Source organism: Manis pentadactyla, chromosome 4 (genome assembly GCF_030020395.1).
Source record: "Manis pentadactyla isolate mManPen7 chromosome 4, mManPen7.hap1, whole genome shotgun sequence".
NCBI classification, from domain to species: Eukaryota; Metazoa; Chordata; class Mammalia; order Pholidota; family Manidae; genus Manis; species Manis pentadactyla.
The window spans coordinates 134693208-134717199 of NC_080022.1; the positions used below are offsets into that span (position 1 = coordinate 134693208).

A 23992-nucleotide genomic window follows, 5' to 3' on the forward strand; every position below is an offset into this window, starting at 1 on the left:
CCATTTAAATGGAATATAAGACATGTATGGAATGGAATGGAATATAACAGACAAAAAGTGGTTTCCTCACATCCATTACCCTGCTGTGTACCCAGCACTGTGCTGGTCTGGATGGCAGTGTAGTATTTTTTGAGATATTAGCCTAGATCTTTTTTTTTCTCCTGCTATCTCCCCCTTCCGTTTTTAAGCAGATAATTGTCTTAGAGGGAGGATGGGACAGGAAGAAAACAGAAAATGGTATGTCTATTGGTTTACAACAACCCCAATCCTTTAGATTTTGCTAGATGCCTCAGAGGCAAATATCAAGATGGATAAGGGCTGGTGGGGTGGGGAGCTGGGGTCACCCAGGGAAGGAAGAGGAGGGGAGGCGGAGAGAGCACAGGCTTCTGTGACTCCCAAGCCCTGCATCTTGCCCCATGGCCCCTGGGAAGGCAGCGAGTCCCCACAGAGGCAGGTGGGTGACGGGGATGAAGACTTTCACGCCTCTCATGCAAGGTACAGAGGAAGCAACAGGAGGAGCTCCCAGATGTGACGGATACATGGGCAGAAGGGGATGTCTTAGCAGCTACCTGGGTGCGCCGACCTGGCCCTGCACCTCCTGACCCCACAGATGCAACCAAGAATGTGCCTGTAACCAGGGCAAAACAGGTGATTCGAAAAGCGGAGTATCTCTCACACACACACACACACACAAGTGGAGGGGGAAAACCCCAGATCGACTGTGCCAACCTCCAGGAGGAAAAATATATACCCACTTGAGGAGTTTCTGTCACCTGCTGGGTCTGTTCTTCGGGGCGCTCTGGGTGCAGAATCATCCATCTCTGGCTGAGGGACTTAGGGTGGGACGGGGCGGGTGAGGGGATGGGGGACTGTCCTACTACACCGCCGCCACCCCAGCCCCCCCCGCCCCCCGGGCTGGCGGGAAGCGGCGGCTCAGGAGTGGAGGCCGGGGGCGCGAATGCTGGAGGCGGGAGTGGGCGGCGGCCCCCCGTTCGTCGCCGCCTCCTCGGGGCGGGGATGCAGGGCGCGTCCTCAGGCCGGCAGGGGGCGCCAGAGAACCGGCAATGTCGTGGAGGGGCTGGCCGAGTTCGGGACACCGCCCGGGCGGGGGAGCGCCCACCGGCTCCCCTCCCAGACCCAGCCCGCAGCGGGGCGGCGCCGGGGGTCGGAGGGCCCGAGCGGCCCGGGGCGCGTGCAGCGCAGCGCGAGCTCGAGGTCACGGCCGTTTCCTGCGCCGCGACCGCTGCGCCCGCCTCACACCGGGTCTCAAATACGGACACTGGGCCGCAGGCCACATGAGCTTTTGCAGTGCTGACGGGCAGCCATCAAAAGGCAAACACGTGAAGTATGTGACGTTTATGGTGTCCTGTGTTGCTTTTCCTATTTTAATATTCCTCAAACCCCAAAAGACGGCACTGGCGCTGAGTGTGTCACCCTAGAGGGGCCTTACCCTGGGCCCTCTTCCATACCGCCAGGGAGCCGCTTTGGTCCCCAGGCCCTTGCCTACCCTCACACACACACCCCTATGCATCCCTTGCCCACCACGTGGTTCTCAACTTGAGGCCTCCTCCCACAGTCCCACAGGCCCCGCGCTCCCCTGCGCACCCCTGCGCACCCCAACCACAGCCTCAACTAAGCACCTCCCTTCCTTGCTTTGTTCTTCTCTGCCATCTGCCCCAGCTCAGCCCCTCCCTACCCCTCACCCATACACCTGAACCCAGGAGGGAGCCCCAGGCTCAGGGTTCCCCACAAGAACACCTCTCTACCAACATCCCCCTCCCAGCCATGGACGCCCAGACCCTGGACACCAGCATCTAATCAGGTCTAACTTCTTCCCAGAGCTCCTAAGGGGTAAATGCAGGAGCAGAGAGCAGGATCCCAGCAAGAGTGGGGTCAGTGGGGGCAGGGGTCAAAGAGCAAAGCCTGGGTTCCATGGGTGGTGCACAGAACCAGGTGACCTGTTGCTAGGCAACCAGATCTCCCTTCAGTTCCCCAACACAGCATCCTGAGCTGCCCTTTCTCAGCTTCCAGCCATCTTCCCCAGAGTCTCTGAGATACCCGCCCTCTTAGGATCCTGAAAAGAGGAAGAAGGGAGGAGCAAGAGCCAAGCCACCACCCCTGAGCCGCCTGTGGCTCCACCACCCAGTGTTTCACTGTGAAGAGTCTGCTGTCTGGGCCCTTGGGTCACCACCGCCATGAGTCTGGGCATCATGGAGGAGGAGGATCTGGCCGAGTACTTCCGGCTCCAGTATGGGAAGCGGCTGCTACAGCTGCTGCAGTGAGTGGGAGCGTCTGAGGAAGCCCCTCCCGGGCCTGGGACCTGCCACTCCCACCCACGCCCCACCTTCCGGCCTGTCCCCTGCTACTCCTATAACCCAGCGCCCCAAATCACCCTGCCCATCACTCTGTCACCAACCCTCCCCCTCCCCCAGGCCCCCACCTCCTATCCCCCTGCCCCAGCCTGCTCCCTGATGCCAGCTAGGCCTCTCTCCCTCTCAACACCATTCCTCTCACTCAGATGAGGGACAGGACCCCCCTCCCTCCCCACGGGCATCTGTCTTCACGGGTTACCCCCAGTTCCAGCCTGCCCCAGGTGCTCAGAGCTCACGGGCCCCCCTTGCCCATGTCTTGGGCAGGAAGTTCCCCAACATTGAGGAGCAGTCGGAGTCCCCATCAATCCAGCTATTAGAGAAGAAAAAGGAGGTCAACATCATGCACCAAGCGATGCAGCAGCAGAAGGAGGTGGGGAGCCACCGGGAGCAGGGTAGGAGGGGCCACCGGGCTCAGGGAGAGCCTGAGGACAGCCCTCCATTTTGTGGGTGGCTGTGGCTAGAGCCCGGAGCCCTGGGTGGTGCTGGGTTCCCTCTCTGGAGGCAGAAGAGACCTGAGTCTTGGGGTCACCAGGGTCCTGGATACTGTGTTCTGAACCAGGCATAGGGGAAAGTGGGAGGCCTGGGGAGGAGATGCAGGGGCATTCCTCAGTACCCATGCCTGGGGCCCTCCTGACCTCTCTGTTCCCCCACCCCAAGATATTTCAGCGCAGAATGGAGACCCTGAAACTGCGCTGGGAGGAACTGGGTGTCAAGGAGGCCCAGCTGAAGGCCCACATCCAGAAGTTTGAGCAATTCATCCAGGTATGAGGGGGTGTGGCCCGCCACAGCAGCCGGGGCCACCCACCCTCCGCACATGCCCCTCCTCCCTCCACCTTCCTCCTTCTCCCTGCTTATGCTGACCCTTCACCCGCCTGTGCCTGGGGCTTCTCCCTTTAGGCCCCCACTTACTGCTGTTTATAATTTCCTGGTTACCGTCAGTCTGCGCCCCTTCAAGATTGCTCTTCACCGTTTCTTTTCCCACACCTGGTACATAGTGTATGCAGTGGATAAATGAACGGATGGATGATGGTGAATGAGGATAAGCACTTGGGTCAGACAGGATTTTAGTCCCCATCCCCCCATCCTGGGACTGCAGGTGCAGCAGGGGTTGGTTGAAGTACCAGGCACCAGAGTCCACGCCGAGACAGTCCCTCTCAATCGGCCCTTAGAGGAGCGACTTACCCATTTTGAAATCCAGATGTCTCCAGACCCTCTCCAGCCAGCACTTATGAAGGGCCCAGCACCAGGGTGGGTAGTCATTGTCTTCCTAAAGGGGGGTCCTGCTCTTGAGCATCTTCTGTCTCTCTCTGTACCTAAACCAGGTGGGAAAGGAAGCTGGTAGACTGGGCATATTCTCCAGAAGCCCAGTCCTTACTGGCCAGAGAAAAGCTATGGAATGGTAGGGCAGCAGGAGATTTGGGAGTGGTGGGTTCGGCTGCCAGAGGGCAGAAGCGCTGGAGTCCTGGGAAGCCCATTTCAGACAGACCGGGAACTCTCTCCTCTCTCCTCCCTGCTTTCAGCTGGGCTCAAGTCCTGGCCCTGGCAATTGCATTTGAAAAGCTCCCCAGGGGATAGTGATACATAGTTGGACTTGAAAACCACTGGTTTAGGACCCCTCAGTCCTCTCCTAGGCTTAACGGCACAGTGCGAATCCTCTGTGTGCCGCCTCCACAGGCCTCCAAATGCCACTGGCACACGTGCTCATAGTGTGGAATCACAGGAGCTCCCAAAGAAGGGAAGGAGCCTCACGAGTGCGTTGTGAGGGGTGGGTTTGCCCCCTAGTCTTGGGGTGAGGAGAATGGGGGCCACCCAGTCACAGTTGCTGAGCCTCACGTCTTCCTTCCTGGACATCAAATTGTCTGCACCATCTCCTCCTGCCTGAGCCTGAACTGCTAGGCACCTGTTCTCCAAAATGGCCTTGCCTGACCAGGCCTTCTAGACCAGGTCCATCTCCCATCTCCCCTCCCTATAGCTGGAGCACTGTTGCCCCAGCTTTTGGAAGGAAGAGAGGGGCTCCTGCCTCTCATTTCTACAGTTGGAGAATTGAGACACCAAATACAAAATCCAGCAAAAATCCATATCAGGCCTCCTCACCCACCTGGGGGCCCAGCAATCAATCCCTGCTGGTCTTCAGGGCGGCCTGAGCTCAGCAGACAGAGGCCTTGTAGGGGCACCATCAGCCTGGACCCCACGGGGGGCAGGATGAGTACCTGACAGGAGCCACCTCCCTGGCCCCAGGAGAATGACCAGAAACGGATCCGCGCCCTGAAGAAAGCCAACAAGGAGCGCGAGCTCAAGAGGCAGTGCATTCAAGAGCTGGCCGTGGCCACGCAGGAGATGGCGGCCCTGCGGCTGGAGCACCAGCGGCTGAGCACCAAGCTGCAGGACTATTCCATCTTCAACAAGTACCTGGAGAGGGTGGTGGAGCACTCTGAGGTTAGTGTGGCGGGGTGAGGGCCTTCCGCAGCCCTACATCCTTTTCCCCAGGCCTGGGGCTCTGGGGAGGCCGGGGACCCCCTCTGAGGAGAGGCCTTCAGCCCTGGAGGGAAGTTGGAAAAGACACCTGGTGCGACTGGACTCGTTTCTCGAGGGCTGGGGCCTGGTGCTGTATCTGTGTGAGTGACATCTGTGCAGATGTGTCTCTGTATGGGTGGTGTGTCTATGCCTACGTGTGTGTGTGGTTGGGGGGCGGGGAGGAAGAGGTTTTGTTTTTGAGCACCAACAATAAGCTTTGCCTGCATTGGGTTGTGGCCTCCGTCTGTCCCTGCTTCCCATCTTCCTGGTGTTTTTTGTTTACTTAAGAGTAAGTGGGAAAAGGAAGGGAGAGAAAATGCAAAAGCATGCAGACTAATGCAGAGCTCTGAGAGCTTCTTCACGCGCTAGCCAGGTGTTGCCCCCAACAACCCCACACACATGCACACACAACCCCCCTCAGTCCTCTCCCTACCCCCGAGGAAAGCTGTCATTACAGCCTGTTACAGAGGAGGATGCGGAGGCTCAGAGAGGTTAGGTAATCTGCTCAGAGTCTCACAGCTTGTAAGTGGCAGAGCCCTCTCTTCTAAGCACTGCTCTGTGGGCCCCAGAATGCCAGTGACAACCATTGTCCTAAAGTCTTGTTGCCAGAGCTCAGGGGACTTCTTTGCCCACCTCCCACCCACGCAGCCTGCAGTATTTGACACACTGGATGCTCCCCCTTGAAACACACCTTTGCGCTTTCCTGTGGGACCCCTCCCTCCCTGTCCTACTTTCTTCCTGCCTTGGACCCTTTCTCCTCAGGCCTCTCTGGCGTTCCTCTCCTACCTCCTTCCTTAAACGGTCTCCAGGTCTTTGTCCCAGACCCTCCATTTTTCTCCCTGAGTAATTCCCTGGGCCTCCCATGGGTGTCAGTGGCTATCCACCCTGTTTCCCCCAGGATCCTCACCAGAGTGTAGTGTGGTATGTATGCCCTCTTGGGGTGTGCACCCATATCCTTTGGGGGTGTGAGGAGATAAAGGATGTACACCTTTTCAAGTCCCAGCAATTTCCACATAGAACCACTATCCTAATTTATTTATGCGTGAGGCCCACATCCAGGCTATGTACTCCATTCTAAGGTATGATGAATTGTTCATTGAATAATTGGGGTTTTTTGGGGTTTTTTTTGTTTTTTGATGTGGGGGAGCGAAGAAAGACAACTATTAAATCAGCAGATAAGTTATAAAATATAACTTGAATTCAGAGCCGGTAAAACGTATGTCTTAGCACGGAGGAGATTGGCCTGTATCCCACTGGCCCATATCTCCCTCCTAAGCTTCAGGCCTAATTTATTGAGTCCACAACTTCCCTCATCTGCTTCCTGCCAGCCTCAGGCCAGCCCTGCTTCTGGTGTGGCCACCCACCTGCGGCCCCCCACCCACAGCTCGCCAGAACCCGAACCTCATCCTTGACCCCTCCCCCCCCACTCCCTGCAGCCATCAATCAGCAGATCTGGGCTCTTCTGCCTCCTAAGTATTTCTGGAATCCAGCCCCTGCCCCTTTACCACCAATGTACCTCATCTGGAGGCCAACTTTGCATTATTCCTCGTCCCCAGCCTGTCTGGCATTCTATAGCCAGTGTGATCCTCTCTGTCTCTTTCTTTCTCCCTCTTTCCTTCTTCTTTTATTCTTTCAAAACATTTTAAACATACTGAAAAGAAATATATAACAGCACCCAAGAAATATGTAACAGCTTTGTTAAATCTTAATATTTCCCCTCATTTGCCCCTGATTCTGTTTTAACTAAATCATTACCAGCAACTGAAACCCTTTGTGTACCCCACCCCTTCCAAACCCCATTCTTCTCCCCCTCTCCTCAGAGGTAACCAGTATCCTAATTTCTTAATTTCTCATTCTCATGCTTGTTCTTATTATTCTGGCAACATATTACATATTCATAAGCTATGCATATTGTTCAAGTCCTTTTGTGAGTTGCTTTCTCTGATCAATGATATTTTTTTAAAAACCTTTGTATTATGGAAAATTTCAAAACATGTACAAAAGTAGACAGAGTAGTCGACTGAATGCCCACTACTTGCCACCTAATTCCAACAATTATCAACTCATAGTCTTTTGCCCCATACGTTTCTACCCCCTTCACTTTGAAGCAAATGATATTTTTTTGTCTGTAAGTATTTCAGTATGTAGCTCTAAAACAGAGGGGCTTTTTTTTATAAACATAGCCACAATACCAGTCACACATAGTAAAAATTTGATAGTAATTCCTTAATGTCAAATACCGAGTTGAAGTTAAAATTTCCCCAGTTATTGCACAGATCCTTTTTGAACAGTTGGTTTGTTCCAATCAGGATCCAAATAAAGTCCCTGCAAGCAATAGGTTGATAGGCTTCTCAAGCGTCGCAGACATTATTATGCTGACCAAAAGAAGCCAGGCATAAATGAGGACATACTGTGTGGTTCCACGGATACATTTAAAATCAGCTAAAATGAATCTTTGGTGATAGAAGTCACAATTCCGGTTTCCTCTGTAGTGGGGGGCTAATACTGACAAAGTGGGCAGAAGATTCTTATAGGGTACTGGAGATATTCTACCATCCCTTCTTCATCTATTAGTTAGAATACTACCAGAAAGAAAAGGACTTCGTAAAGAGCCTTCCTTTCATCAACTAATTGGTCCCTATGTGGGTCTTAAAGAAAAAACTTGCTAAATGCTTGATTCTTTATTAGTTTTTGAAATAATGAGTTGGTTCTCCAAGACCCTCCAAAAGTGACCTGTAATGTTGTTAGGATCATTATGAATGCATGGATTTCGAACATATTTGATATGTTTTAATCCTTTCATTTATTCCTACTGATGTTCAAAGCGTAGCATCTTTGGACAGTGGGAGCCTCTTCAGTTTGGCACCTGAGTCCTCTTGACGTCAGCATTAAGTCTGGGAGTGGAGCTCCTGGGGGCTCTGATGGAGTCCACTCGTTTTAAGGTGTAAGCTGCTGCATCATGTGTCAAGTGAGTTTTCAGAAATGCAGACATGGAGTTATCTCTCTGCTTCTAAAAATCCTTCAACAGATGAAGTCCACACTTCCTTTCAGGGTTTACTGGGTACTATTTTTTTTTTTACTTCTCTAGGTTCTTCTCTCCATCTTGAACTCAGGCTATTCATACTACACTCTCTTGAGCATCTTGAACATGGCACGCATACCCCATCCTTACCCAGGCTGTTCCCTGCACCTGTAAACTTCACCTTCCCCCACCTGCCTTGGCTGTCTGTCTTCCATTCGTACCTCTGGTGTCATGTCAGCCCTCCTTTCCCAGAAAACCTTTACTGGCTATTCCTACCTCCTCTAATGTTGGGTTGGATGGCCCTTCTCCACAGAGGCATATTTGGGGAAAGGACAGCAGGGCAGTTCCTGGAACACCAGTCTATCACTGGAAATGTCATGAGCTGGAGAAAGTATTCAGGGAGTGTCCCCTGGGTGGCTGGAAGGCACACTTTGATAAACCCTGGGGAGGCGAGTTGGCATCCTGGAACTGGGCTTACACTGCCTTCTTAAGAGGAAAGGTGACAGGGCTTCTGTTCTGAGAGGGGCTTGTAAGTTAGGGCCCGAGTGGGGACCATGCTGGAGAAGGCAGCTGAGCCTGGCAGGCCACCCACCCCGCCAGTACCCTCTCCAGCTCCCTTTGGAGGGGGACCTTAGCAAATGTCGAACAGATACCAAAGAGCACCATGTTGAAGATATTGCCCTGTCTGCGTGCAGCCCATTATAGATAGTGCTTATCACTCTGAGCTGTAACTGACTATTTGCTTGTCTGTCTGCCTTCCCTCCACACCACCCCAAGTTGTAGGCTCCATAACAGCAGGGTCTGGCTTTCTTATCTCCTGCTCTGTCCCTAGCATTGCACACAGTTCCCTGCTTGTAAGTGGTTCTTGGTACATTTGATGAGTAGTATAATTATTGCCTTGGTAGACATCTCAAAATGCAACCCCTACCCCCAACTCCACCCTCCTGCCAGCAAGTCTCGACCCTAGAAACACCCCAGGGAACTTCTTGAAAATTCAGATGCCAGGGACCACCCAAGATCTGTTCCTTAACCCAAATTTTGGGGATGGAGCCTGGCAGGTATACTTTGTAAAGATCCTGGGTTACTCTAACATGCAGTCAAGACTGAGACCCCCAGGTCCAAGTGCACAGTGTCTGGGCACATGGCCCACATACTATCCCTGGCAGAGCAAGCAGCGGGACACCAACGTCCTCACGGCCTCTGCCCCTTGACTTTGGCCCAGGGCCTCCCTGTAGACCGAGGCGCTTGGGCCTCAAGTTGGGGGGCAGGGAGGCAGCATCGGGTCCCCAGAGCAGTGGTGCAGTGACCTGAGACCCTGACTGCAGTTCGAAGAGATCCACGAGGTGATCGCGCGCTACAAGACCTTGGTGACCATGCACCACGACCTCATGCGGTCGGCGCAGGAGGGCCAGGAGAAGATCGAGCGCGCCAAAGCGCAGCTGGCGCGCTACATGGAGGAGAAGGACAACGAGATCCTGCAGCACAACAATGAGCTCGCACGCCTGCAGATGCGCTTCGACCGCGCGCGCAGTGATGTCATCATCTGGGTGAGCGGCCGGGGTTGGGCAGGGGGCGTCTGGGCGCTGGGTGAGTGAGGGATGCACGCACGCATGCACGCACGCACGCACACCGTGCTCACGCCTCGCCCCCGTCTCCAGGAATCTCGTTGGGCGCACATCCAGAACACTGCTGCCAAGAAGACCCTCTTGCTTGGCACCATTAAGATGGCAACGCTGAACCTCTTCCAGATTGTGAGCAAGCAGCTGAAGGAGACGACCGACATGGACGTGACCCTGGAGGACACGCACAAGCAGCTGGACAAGGTGAGAGGAAGCACCAGTGTCCCGCCAGCTGGGTCTCCTGAGCCGAGGTGGGGGCCCGGTTGAGTGGAGGAATGAACCTAACAGAGCAGGGGTTCTCAAATTTTAATAGCATCGGACTCACCTGGGGCTGGTGCATGTTGCAGAACCCCAGCCCGAGTCTCTTACTCAGTAAGTCCGAGATGAGAACCCATGAATTTCCATTTTCAACAAGTTCCCAGGTAATGGTACTGGTAGAGGTTCCACACTTTGAGAACCACCGCATTAGCGCTGAGACCTGTTGCCCCAGCAAAACAGGCAGTAGCAGGGACCCACTACTGAATTCATTAGTTGGGCCAAGCAGTCTTATTAAATACGAGTGAGATGTTGATGGCTTGTGCCTGAGGCCCACTCTTTGGGAAAAGAGAAAATGGGGTGTGGGGGAGATGAATTAGTAAATTCAGAGGCATGTTAGGGTCATGTTATTGTCAATCCGAGATTTTTTTTCTTTGAAGTAATCAAAAGGAAGTTGAAAAGGAAATTGCTTGTGCACTGTATGATTCAAAGCTATTTGATGTCAGGTCCATGTGCCACCTAAATTCATCTCACTCCTGACCAAAGGTACACGTATCCTGCAATTTGGGAAACTCCGCATTGGTCGGTGTGTTAGCCATGTAGCTTATAACCTGCAGAGAACCATTAGAAAATATTTGTTCCTTTGGCAAAAACCTTTAGCTCTGCTGTGAAATAGAAAGTAAGTGCTTAAGGACTGGGATGTTTGCTTTGTTCCCTGCTGTATCCGCGGTGTCTCAAACAATGCCTGGCACATAGTAGGCACTCATTGAGTATTTGGTGGGTGAATATGAAACACAGCCATCATGTATGTTTCAAATGAACCAAATGACTGAGAGGCACCTCCCTCTATTTGACAAAAAAAAATGTGAAACTCATTTAATACAAAGGATTTCACATGCTGACCTTCCAGAAGAATTTCCCAAAGAATCAGTCTGTATCTTCAGGCATGTTAGAGCAGAATCCTTGACAGTGCAAAGACTCCAAAAGGAATTTGTAAGAAAGTTTGCTCTGAAGCAGCACTTTTCACACTGTTTGGTGTTAGGATACCTTTACACTCAAAATATACTGAAGACATCAAGAGAACTTTTGTTTATATGGGTTATAACTATTTACTGTATTAGAAACTCAAATAGAATAATTAAAAAATATTTAATGCATGTAAAAATAAGTGTGTTAACATAAATAGCATTTTCAAAGAAAACACATTTTCAAAAAGCATTTTATGGGGCAAGGAGCATTATTTGAAACTTTTGAAAATCTATTTAGTATCTGGCTTCATAGAGGACAAGTGGATTCTCATGTCTGCTTTGCACACATTCTGTGTAATAGCCTATGTCATGGAAACATCCCAGTCTGGTGAAAGCCACTGTGTGAGAGAATAAGAGTGAAAAAGACAATTAGTATTATTGTAAATTGGAGTTTGGACTTGCAGAACCCTCTCCCCAGCAGTGAGGGGTCCTGGACATCCTCAGGCTCCTTTCTTTACAACAGCTAAAGAAAGGTGGGGAAGGAGGTGCTGATATCCAGCAACCTGCCCCCTGCCCCATCATTCCCTGCTCAGACCATTGCTCCCCACCTGTCCACTCCAAATTTTGAGCTTTCTGACTCCCTCACAACCTTGATTTTTCTCTACAGGAATGCTTCCTATGGCCCAAATGTTATTTAATAATACCCCAGTTCATTCTCATTGGATAGGAGCCTACCGACAGAAATACACATGATCAAGTGGCCTGAAAAATGAAAAACAAGGCCCTGGGAAAATATAAGTTAAAATCTGAGGTCAAGGCAAGAGAGAGAAATATGTAGATTCTTGGCTTATAGAGGACAGTGGTTCAGCAGGGTCCTGGCTCAGTAGTTGGCTCTGAGCTTCCTGGTAGCCAGAAGGAAAAGCAACACACAGTTCTTATACCAAATAAGAAAACAAGGTTTCCTCAAAGAGAGTCAACCTTTTCCAGCACTTAGCTCCAACTAAAACTTCTCAAGGAGGCTTCAGAGATACTCAGTGAATAATGTTCTCAAAAACATCCCGGCAACAGATCCAAGCACAGGCTTTAGAAAGCAGCCAGTTATGTAGAATTAGTAGCATAGTACCACAGTACAACTGAAGAAAAATGAATCTGCAAAAGGCCAAAACAATTTGAATTCAATATACTGTGTCATGCATGGAAGGCCCAGCATTATCCCTGAATAAAGCTCAAACTGGAGCAGCATTTTCCAAACTGTGCTTGGCAAACCTGGAATCCCAAGATGTTAGTAAGCTTCCTATGGGGGAATAAAAGGACTCTGTGGGCTAATACATTTAGAAAACTCTTAAGTTAAATCAAGATGGTTTTTAAATACAGGATTTTGCAGAGTCTTTGCTATAGTTGAGACTCTCCAAGCAGATAACATTCTAAACTTTCTTGACCCCAGAACCCTTTTTGGGGTATGTAATTACTTAGTATAAGAACATAGTTTGGGAAATGCTGGACTATCTAACCTCAGGGAAGTTACTTTAATTCATTGACTCTGTTTCCTCTTTTGCCAGATGGGAATATATTGGTAATAATACCACTATTTGTGACTGACAGGGTTGTTGAGAATTTTGGACAGTCTGTGTAGCACATCTCCAGCACATTCTTGAAAAGAAGACACTTTAGAACTGAATTCTTAGATGCTATCTAGGCCAACCATTCCTCACTCTTCCTTTTTTAAAGATGAAGAAACTGTGAAAGATGAAGTGATTTACCCAGAGCTGTGTCAGGACCCCAGGGCCCTTTCCACCATGTCATACTGATTGCATGTTTTTTAAAACAGAAGCTAGTGAGTAGAATCTAAACTTCCCTTTATCACCCAAGATTATCATCCTGAGCATCAGTTCTGGTTTTCAGACAAATGACCACCTTAATGGCTGTTAAATTGTGGAGAGCCATGATAAGGAGAAATTCTGAAATGTCCTAAATTAAGTGACATTAAGAGCTGGAGAATGAGGGAGAGAGACAGGGAAGGTAATCAGTCAATAGCCTTGGGCTGTAGCTAACCAGACACTCCATGTTCCTGGATGAGGTCATTTCAGCAATCATCTAGAAGGTCCCCAGGACCACCGCATCCCCCTTGTACGTGACCAGTGTCTGACCATCATCAACAACCAATCCTCAAGCCTTCTGTATGTTATGAACCTACTCCAGGACTTTCTCTGCTTTGCATTAACCCATCTATCTTACCTATAGTCTATGTAAATTTAAAGAACTTTCTTTCCTTATAAATGTCCCATTTCTTGAGTCTGGTGGATAAGTTGCTTCTGTTAACTGGCCTTGCTGCTGGTGAAGCAGAACAGAACCTTCCTGTTCCAGGACTCAGTTCTTTTTCTGGCTGCATCTGTAAAGGTTCAACAGACCCTTTAATTTCAGAGATCTCCTGGTCTCTAGCGTTTTTGGTATGTCAGCTGCCTGCTGCAACACTGGCTGGACCCTGCCTGCTAAATGTGTCTGGCCCCAGAGCCTGCTCAGGATCTTCTCTGTCCTCCCTTCACATCACCACTGTGTTTTCCTCAAGGAGTTCCCAGCTCCTTTCCTATGTAGTGCTTCTCATCTGCTAAGCCTGATACTCCCATTTCAACTAGAAAGATTGTCAAGTGAGGGCAAGTGTCCTCAAGAAACCAGTCACCTGAGGATGGTGACTCCTTCCAGGGTGACATGCTCCATTTTTGGATTGAGTGGCCTGTTGCTAGCTCGGGTTAACTCCAGTCCCCTTGCCTTATTAGATCCAGCAGTTTATCCAGGACCTGTCAGACATCTGGGCAGAGGTGAAGAAGAAGGAACAACAGCAAATTCGGGTTTAAGGAGTTGTGGTTCCAGAATGTTCTGAGACAGACAAGGAGAGAATAAGCTCCTGATGAGCTTGCAGTACAGGCATCCCAGTCCAGATCTCTGGGACCCTGTGCCTTTCTACTGGTGAACACTCTGCCATTTTTCCCCTTGGCTTCAGTTTATCTCATCCCTGAAAATATTAAATTCATAAGAAGTTTGTTCCTAAGTGTGCTCTCTTTTTGGTGGTTTATTCATAGGGAAGAGGGTCCCTCAAGGGGAGAAACCCCAAAAGCACTCCCTATTGAAGCTGGTCACTTAAATTCTGAGGGGTGGGACCCAGCCATCTGGGTTTTAATGAGCCTTCCAGGTGACGCAAATGCAAACTCAAGTTTGGGACCCACCGCTTTATAGTGAACCAAATAATTTGAAGGACCTGGGCTCCTTCCATCTCCTGCCATATGAGGTAACATATATCAGTAACACGGCCTGTATCAGCCAGCATGCAGTCAGAGAAGCAGAACCCAGAAGACAGATAGAGATGCGTATAAAGGGCTTTGTTACAGGGATTTGATCTTAGGCTGCTGTGGCCCTGGTTAAGCAGTCTGTAAAGCTGCCATCTTCTCGTCTGCTGCTGGAGCTGGAAGCCCATGGTGGGAGGTAGCTGGGAAAGAAATGTGGATGTAAAGGAGTCAAGATCAGAGCGAGTCAGAATCCATGCACACAAACTGGTGGCCATGAGGATGGACAGAAACCCATAGCAGTTCTTGTTGCTTCTGAGCTGGGTGGCATGGGCAACATGCAGAAGCCAGAACCCTTCATTGTGGAGCTGAGCACCCATACCTGGCCCAGGAGTTGGAGCAGCTGAGGGAGGATCCAGGCCGGGAGGGGCCGTTGAGGCCTGGCTGCTGCCTCAGAGGGATGAGGTGAGCTGCTGAGCAGCAGCAGCGTGTCAGCTCCATAGGGGCTGCCTTCCCTTCCACCCTCCAAGCCTCCCAGAGCTTCTCTGTGACCCCCATCCCCACCCCAATGGGAAATAGCCAGGGAAGGGAGTTCTGGGAAATAGAGCTCACCCTAGACAGGCTGCCGCGTTCCCAAGCTTCCACACTACCATTATTTGTTTCACAGGTGAGGAAAAGAGGAGGGGAGGGGAGCTGGCTGGCCCCTGCCAGAAGGACTTCTCTCTGAAAGAGGTTGGAGGAAAGAGATCATCTTGCAAAGCCAGGACTAGCAAGTTCTGGGGGTGGTGCTCTGAGGGGAATGGGCAAAGTCTCTGACTGGAAAGAGACATCAGGGCCTTTCAGAAACAGGTTTGTAGGTGAAGGGTATGCCTCTAGAATAGCTCCCCCCACCTTTGAGCCTCCTGGGCTGTGTCCTGGCAGGCAGGAGGGTGAAAGACAGATGAATTCCCTAACCTCCCACACACATCCCCCACCATTTTCTGCTTGTCTGTGGGGTGGTGTTTGAGAAGTGCAGCCTGTGAGGACCCGCCCCCCCAACCCCAAACCCGGGTCCTCTCTCCCTCCCTTCCTTCCCTCTCCCTCCTGGCTGCTCAGGCTTGGAGTGTCAAGTTTCCTGCTTGAGTGAAATGGGGAATGGTGAAGTCACACTTAGAATTCCTGTGATCACACACAAGCTTATCTTCACCCACACATTTACACCCATTTGTATAACTCACTCTGACACTACTGCATTTTTCAGGTTTCAGAAGGGGCCCAGCCCTGGAGCAGAAGAAATTTTGTGGGTCTAGACAGATTTCTTAATTACAAGCAAAGCCATAAAGCCACAGGCTCATTCCCAAACCCACAGAAAGGGGCAGAGCAAATTCAGGAAGTCCAAGGATTCCCGGGAGCCTGACTGAGGGGCTTCCTGTGGGGAGTGTGCGAGGGCAGTGGCTTTGGACAGACCCTCCCTCCCTCCCCCAGTCCCTCAGCATGTACACTCTGGGCCTTGGACCCACATAAAGAAGCCAAGACTGCCCAATCAAGAGAGAGTTGGGCTCCCAGAGGCACCGGATTGCATTCCAAGAAAAAGAAAATGGAGTTAAGGGCCTGATGGGATTTTTCCCAGCAAGAAAAGACAACAGCTCATTAAAGCAAAAATAACTGATTGGTTCCAGAAATGTACGGTTCTCATCAGCAAAAGCAGGAAGTAGGGTTCTGGATGTTTTATGGGTAAAGGGAGGCAAGAGGAGGGAAGAAATTCAGGGACTCGTTCTCAATGCCAGGACAACCTATTCCCTGTCAAATCATTGAGCGCTGCCTGATGGAAAGGAGGGAGGGAGGAAAGAACAGGGAGAAGCAGGGCCTCGGGGTGTGAAAGAGCCCAGCCTACAAGCAGCCAGGGAGCTGGACACCCCCATGTCTGTCCCATATGTCACACCATACACACAGTCCCCAGTCAGCAGCTGATGTCCCAAAGCTGCTGCTGAGGATGGAATTAGAACAAAACTGAGAGCTTTTCAGAGTGATTTCTGCCTCTGGACTAGCTCAAGAGTCAGTGCTTCTATGGGATTTGCTGTTGGCCCTTGGGATCAGACCCTTCCCTCACCCGGTTTCACCCTCAGAGGCCCTTTCCCAGCCTCCAGGCCAGAGTCCCACATCTTATGGCTTCCAGCCACCTAGGGGAGGCTTCCTCTTCTCATTTCAAACCTTCTTGGGGTTGATTACTTGGGCACCTGAGCAAACTCCTCTGCTCTGGGACTTTAATTCAGCAAATCTATCAGAAGTGTGTGTGTGTGTGTGTGTGGACAGCAGGCTCTTGGGAAATGCTCTTATGCTAAGTAATTACATACCCATGGACAGACGGAAGAGCACTAGAGGATTTTATAAAAATAAACAAAGATCAAGAGACCGAAGGTTAACTCTGGGTAGAAGTTTGTTTTTTGTTTTATAGTGACAAGCACTATCCCACGAGGCCACAGTCTCAGGTACCATCTCTTCCCCTGGAGGTGAGAGCCCACCTAGATCTGTGAACGAGCTGAGTGTAGGCCTCCGCTTTCCTCACCTGCAATGGCTGATGTTCCCCTTACATTTAGCAATGAAACTTTAAATGTTTTGAAACTGAGAAGGTTCTCAGTGTAGACCACAGAGTCAGGAACAATAAGAGTCAGGATTGGAGGCATCCCAAGCATGGTGCCACCCTCTGGAGGGCAAAGAACCATTGTAGGAATTTTATGAGGAAACAAGCTGGATCTAGAAACATCTAACAGAGTGAAAGCCAGCTGCATAGTCATGCGAAACCGATTGTATTAGGCTTTCAGTCTGCATAACAAATTACCACAAACTTGGAGTCTTAAATCAACACCCATTTACTGTCTCACAGTAGAAGGTTAGAAGTCCATATGGGTTCAACTGGGTTCTCCACTCAGCCGAAATCAAGATGTTGGTCATGCTGGGGCGCTTATCTGGAGAGTCCAGGGAAGAATCCACTTCCCAGCTTGTTCAGGTTGTTGGCATAACCCAGTTCCTTGCAGCTGTGGGTCTAGGGTCTCCACTTCCTTGCTGGCTCCCAGCCAGGGGCCGCCCTCTGATACTGGAGGCCACCCTCCTGGTTTGTCAGGTGCAGTGGCCTCCATCCTCAAAGCCAGCAATGGACTCATTGTCACGCTTTGAATTCCTCTGACTTTCTCTTCCAATACCGACCAGAAAAAACTCTCTGCTTTTAAAGGGCTCATGATATTAGGTCTCGTCCATCCAGATAATTTAACTGTTGCCATATGACATGGGAGTAGCACAGGGATAAAGGACATGGTAGTCTTCTTAAAATGTTACCAACCACACTGATCAAGAAAGGGCAGCAAAACAGCTTGAGAAGGAAGAGGAAGTGAAGGAGGGGGCAAGAGGGACTGTGAGGAGGGTGGATAAGGGCCAAGATGAAGCACAGATGGAAAGAAATCTTTCAGAAGGTGCGCCTGACTTAATGTTCATATACTACTGATAGTTTCTTCAAAACAGGGTTCTCCTGGGGCTTATAGCCCTCTAGGACTCAGTAAGTGGACTTGAGTCAGTCTGGGAATCTCCTGATGTTTTATGAAACCTTTAAATACATGCATGGAAGGGTTTTTCATGAGTGAAGGAGTTGAGGGCAGGGGCAGGAGAAAGTCCGTATCTTTCAGTAGATTCTTCCTAGAATCTTAACCTAACAAGGTTAGGAACTACTATTTTTTTTTTATTAACAGCTTTATTGAGATATAATTTATATACTATAAGATTCACTCATTTAAAGTGTCTAATTTAGTGGGTTTTAGAATATTGACAGAGTTGTGCAGCCCCAACAAACAATTTGAGGACATTTTCATCACCCCTTCCCCCCAAATCCATACCCACTAGCATTCTTTCCCATTTCCTCCCAAACCCCAGCCCTAGGCAACCTCTGATCTATTTTCTGTTTCTCTGAATTTGCCTCTTCTGGACATTCATGTAAATGGAACCATACAATAGGTTGTCCTTTGTGTCTGGCTTCTTTTCCTTAGCATTATGTGTTCAAGGCTCATCTATGTCACAGTATTGGCACATTGTTTTTTTTATAGCTGAATTATATGCCATTGTATGGATAGAACACATTTTATACATCCAGTGATTAGTTGATGGACATTTGGTTTGGTCCTATTTTTTGGCTATTATGCATAATGCTGCTCTGAACATTCTCATACAAGCTTTTCCTGTGGACATTGGTTTTCATTTCTCTTAGGTATATATACTTAGTAGTAGAATTTCTGGTTCATATGATAACTCTGCTTAACCTTTCGATGAACTGCTAAACTGTTTGGAACTATTGCATTTGAGATACTCTAAGGGCACTTTTAATTCAGGAATTGGTGGCAAATTAGCAAAAAGGATGGGCAGCTGACAAGGAATCCTCAGCAAGCACACCAGGTTTTGATGAAGCAATGACCTAGGACAGTTCAAGATTGATGAATACAATGCCCGATTAGGGGTTACCAAGACCCAAGGAGAGAGGCTAGACCATGAATTAAAGACCAGGCAGCCATCCCAACCCTGCCCATAAGTCACTTCACAGTAGCCACATGCCACCCCCCACTCCCACCCAGCTTCCCCATCCCCCACCCTCACACCTGGCATCAGAACCCTTCTGTCAATTCAAAATTTATGGTGTTATTGAGTCCCTACTATAGGCCAAATACTGATAGATGCAAAGGAGACAGATTAGTAAACAATTGATATGGTTCTTGCCTCTTGGAGCTTATGGTCTCTTGGGAAAGAGAGGCAGTAAACCAACAGATACACATAGTTAAATGACTAATTATCTCTGCACAGCTGTTAAAAAGTGTTGGGTGATGATGTCATATAAGGGGATGGAGGTGGGGAGCCAACCACGTCTTTCTGCAGAAGCTATGTGATGTTTAGGAAGAGACTTACAGGGTGAATAAGTGTTTTTTTAGACAGTGGTGAGGAAGAGGTGAAGAGTAAGTCTGTACTAACACAAAATGGGAAGACCTTGTGTGTGGAAGGGATGGGTTGGAAGGCCAGTATCACTGGACAGAGAGAATGAGGATGGGAGATAGGCAGGGCTTGATCATGTGGGCCTTTTGGGTAGGCCTTTCCAAGGATGTTGTGTTGTAATCGAAGAGGATGGAAGAGCACTAAAAGATTTCATAAAAATAAATAAAATAAAGATCAAGAGACCAAAGGTTACCTCTGGGTAGAAGTTTGGTTTTTGTTTCATAATGACAGGCTTAGAAACCCAATTTGGCACAGAATCTAGGATCTGGGGAATGTGGTTTGCAGGGAAGAGAAAGGGAGTAGGTCTTTCGATCTCAAAAAAAAAGCAAAACAAAACAAAACTCACAAACCTCTGTCCTGTGCTAGAAAGGCAATTCTCTGAGTGCTGCTGTTAAAATCTGTGCTTGGTCAGGTCAGCACATGGCTCCTGGCACCGAGCTGGAGTGCCTTCCTTGGGGGCTGTCTCACTCTTTGATGCAAGGCAAGGTGCCTGACTCACGATGACAACAGACAATCGTCTTAGCAGAAGCCAGACCTGCCCTGCTGTCAGCAGTCTACATGGAATGTCAGTTTTAAGCCAGGGAGGAGCATGGTCAGATTTGCCCTTGGGTAGGATGGCTCTGGCTCCTGCGTGGAGAATGGGTTGAGTGGGTTAACAGAAAGGAAGGAGGCCAGTGTGGATGCAGGGAGACCATCTTGCTAAAGGATACTTTTTTTTTAAGTAAAATTATGACTGCCATAAAAATAGAAAATGGACACACCTTAAAGCTTTTATTGAAGGAGCAAACCTGTATGACTTAAAGCCCAGTTCCAAGGAGAATCCAAATAATAGACACCTGTAGAGACAACCTGGAATGCTGAAGTTAATTTGCTAAGAGATGCAAAAGTGGTCTCTGCCACAGGGCAGAAGCCAATTGCTTCTCCCGTGTACAAAATTCATTTGAATTTCAGTGAACAGAAATCATTTGCATCACCTCCATATTAACTTCTTCAGAGTTGCAAAACACTAATGAAAAAAGAAAAACAAAAGAAAGGTGTGAACCCCTGTACAATCAGGTAACCCTACCGGGGTCCTCTAGAGACTATACTATTGAAAGGAAACAGTAGTACTTTTGCCTGTTGCAGAGTCTTTCACAGATTTCGCTGACAATCTGAAGCTGGGGTAGTGGTCCGTGTGAACCTGGACTTTCTCAGAGGAATAATCTGTGAAACAGATCCAAGGGGCATGCCATGGTGGAATTAGGGAGGGCCCACAGATCTCCCTGGTCCTGACAGGCAGATCCCGGTGCTCCTCAGGAAGCCTGGGACTCTTCAGAATCCAGCTGGAAGCTTTTGACTTAGGTATTTCCTAGGCTCCTGCCTGCTTAGCATTCTGTGATACCCGGGCTTTCTAATTCCCCAAATCTTCCTCTCTATTATTTTTACACTATTTAAGAACCATCTCCTGCTTGTATTTACATGTCTTAAAATGTTAAAGATAATTTGTTAAGTGGCAATTTTTAAGAGGCAATCTAGCCTAGTGGTTTTCAGTAAAGACTCTTGGAATTGGACTCTAAACTCTGTGACTTTGGGCACATTTCTTAACCTCTCTGTGCCTCTTGTTTCCTCACCAGCAAAGTGGAAATACTAGTAGCTCATAGGGTTGCTTTGAGGATTAAATCAATTTGCATATTACATCATTTAGAACAGAACCTGAGGCATGGGAAGTATTAAGCATTTTTTCACCGTGATTCCAGTGAGTGAATGAATTCACAAGCCATCGTTCTGTTTCATTCTGCCCATGAGAAGCCAGGTGGTTGGTACTACGATGCCAGTCTCTCATCAAAACTATGATCCTCGACTCATCTCCATACCTCCAGAGCGAATATGCAGGCAGGCAGGAAGATTCAGCCATATAAACAAATAGCAAATGTGTGAGAATCTTGAATATCTTCACTGTCAAATATTTACTGAGATGGTATAGAAGTGAAAAATGAGCAGTGGTAATCTCAGAAAAAATGTGTGTGATCCTACTGTTTTATGCCCCTAAATTTGAGGGAATTTATTACGCCCTCAAATAATAGCTTTTTGTGGAAAAAAAAAGGATTTGTAATAAATAGCTATTACAAATACTTAAGATTTTTTCCTTTTTTACCTAATCATTTGAAAACATATTACAGATGTCATGGCCCTACAACTCTGAATACTTCAGCATGTTTCTTCTCAGAACAATGACACCCAAGAGTTTTATCTCAGTTTATTAGGAATAATCACCTCCATGAATATGAACGTTGATTTTGAAATATCTAATACAGAGTCCCTAATTTTCTCGACTTGTCCCCAAAATATCCCAGTGGCTCCCCACTTCATTCAGAGTAAAAGCTGAAGTCCTTACTGAAAGAAAAAGAGGGGATAGATGAAAGGGTGAGGGAGGGAAGGGAAACGGGCGAGACCCAGGAGGCTCTCAGGATCTGGGCTTTAGCCCAGGGTGAGTTGTGGCTGTCCACTGCTTCCTAGGCTGCAAAAGAGCCCCTGCTCTCGGCTCCTGGTCCTGGGTTTTGGCACTAAATGAAATAAAAAAAAGAGAGGATGCGAACTCAACAGTCCAAGCAGGTTTACTGCTGATCCTGAGAGGGACCCCTCTGTCCTGGCCAGCAGAACAAAGGAAAGGACCTCTAACAGGTGAAGAAGCTTTTTATGGCCAGGGTTTTGGGGAGCTCTTTGAGGGGAGGCATCAGGGGAAAGGTGGGCTGGTGGCTTGCTGATGTGTCCTCTGGAGAATGCTTGTAGCCTAGGTAAGATGACACCCAGGTCTCTGAGATGGTGGGTGGGCTTATTCGAAAGGCGGTCCTCAGGTCCAGTTTCTATCACTTAACCAAGGCCATGAGGCCCTCCATGGTCAGCTCACATCCCTGCCTGTCCGTCTCCAACCTCATCTCCTACGCTTGCTCACTCCCTACGAACCTCACCAGGCCCCTCCGCATGCCTGACCCTGGAGGTATAATCCCGCCTGGCTGCCTTTGCGCGTGCTGTTCCCTGCATGCAGAATTCCCGCTCACCTCCGGAAAGTCTTGGCTCAGATGGCTCTTGCTCAGCGGGCTCGACCACGGCTACCCATTCTCAAACTGCAGTGCCTGCTGCTGGCACTTCCATCCCCTTGCCCTGTAGATTTTTCTCCATAAATGTGTCATCTTCTAACATCCTGCATCATTAGCATGATGATTTTTTGTTAAAGCGACAACAGAGAACTCCCACCCCCCTCTGAGAATGTGAGCTCCAGGATGGGAGGGGCTGTCCTGTGTGGGCGCTGCAGTGCCCCACTGTCTGGAGTGGCCGATGGAGGTATCAGGGTGGGTGAGGAAACTGACTGAGAGAAAGGCCTCCCATGGTCACTGGCAGAGGGGACATTGGGTGGTGTCATGACAGTTAACTGAACCCCACCCCTGCAGGAGAAGTTTGCTGCAGTGGGGGAACCCAGATACGATGAGGACGAGTCTTGTCAGCCAGAGAGGGGCCGAGGGGCAAAGGTATACGGTGGGTACTTAGCCCTACCACCAGGATTACCTGTGTTCTGGGTCAGTGTCACATCCTGTATCTCAGAACATCCCTCTTATCTCAGAACACTTTTATACTCTCTTTTAAGAATGAGTTAATAGTACTAATAATGTCATATTGAATGCTTACCACTCAACAGTCACGGTGCCGAACACTCCCATCCCCTCAATGTTCCTACAAGTCAGGTATTACCGTAAATCTCATTTTCTAGACAAAGATGATTCAGAGGTTAATTTGGCTTAAAATTAATATTTAATTTATTGCAGTTGCCAATTTTAAAAAGCTAGGTCTTCCTTAAACTTTGAATTACAAATCTTTTCTATTTCTGTCCAACATGTTTTAACTATCTTTTAAAAGGATTTTGAATGTTTGGTTCCAGTGATGAAATTAAACTTCCTTAATCATTTTTAATTGCATTTAAACATGTATGGTGTTCAGTTTCCTTTTATGTACTTGAATGGTCTAATTTAACAAATCAAACCTTTCCAAGTATTTAAATTTAAATTATTCATCCAATAAATCAAACTTAGAGATAGACTGAACTTTGAGTTCTTTTAAATGTTCCAGTACGTTTAATAAGTTTAAGGAGTTTTAAGTTTAAAATTATAAATCTGAATCAATTATACACTTAACTAATTTTCAATTGGAATTTCAACATTTTTACTCTAGGCCAAATCCTATTGAGCTATAAATAGCATAAATACCAAAAGTGTACAGATTCTTTTACATAAAAACATTAATCCCATGATTTGGATTCACTTCAACTTTCTATACTTAATTTTAAATCTTTGCAGATGCTCACTTACCAAGAAAACTATAATATTCATTTCAGATCATTTTGGGGGTTTCTGAGATTATAGAACATCTACTCTGTGCTGTCTATCATTGCTGTGTCAGTGACCCCACAATTCAAAGGTGGTGGCACATGGCCTAGGATGCCCGGATCTAAGTTGTATGTTACACCCCCTCCCCAGAAAACTACCACCTGACTTAATTTTGCATGTTTTTGGTTTTTAGGATTAATCAAGTGCTTTCTATCTAAAGCTAGCAATCTTTGAACCAGATAGAATCCTGCATTCTTTCATCTCTTACTGTGTCTTTGGACCATGCAAGTCTTAGAGTTATTAAACTGGTATCTGATGAAATCATGGCTTGGGAATCAGCTACTTTTCACCTAGTGGTGGAACTTTACGCATCTGTCAGCATGGGAACGGACTTAGGAGGTCATCAGTTCCTTCCCAGGTCTTGGACATCACACCCTATGCTTCCACAGCAGAGAAGTCAGCCAGCTCTTAGGACAGGAAACGGGAGACTTCCTCCAGGAGTCCTGTGCGGGCGTCTCTTCTGTCCCAAAGAATAAACCCCACACTCTTGGGACCAGAAGACACAGAAGCAGCAGAAATGCAGCTAGATATGCTCCTCTGGA

The 23992-nt window shown here is 48.5% G+C and overlaps 1 protein-coding gene across 1 annotated transcript; it reads left to right on the forward strand.

Moving 5' to 3' along the window:
* Window positions 1-958: 958 nt before the first annotated feature.
* Window positions 959-13779, forward strand: CCDC42 (coiled-coil domain containing 42). Its single transcript, XM_036896068.2, has 8 exons — window positions 959-1345; window positions 2071-2278; window positions 2637-2742; window positions 3030-3134; window positions 4611-4808; window positions 9234-9455; window positions 9567-9731; window positions 13525-13779. The coding sequence occupies exons 2-8, from the start codon at window positions 2196-2198 to the stop codon at window positions 13600-13602; spliced, it is 957 nt and encodes a 318-aa protein (XP_036751963.1). The 5' UTR covers window positions 959-1345; window positions 2071-2195; the 3' UTR covers window positions 13603-13779.
* The last annotated feature ends 10213 nt before the right edge of the window (window positions 13780-23992 follow it).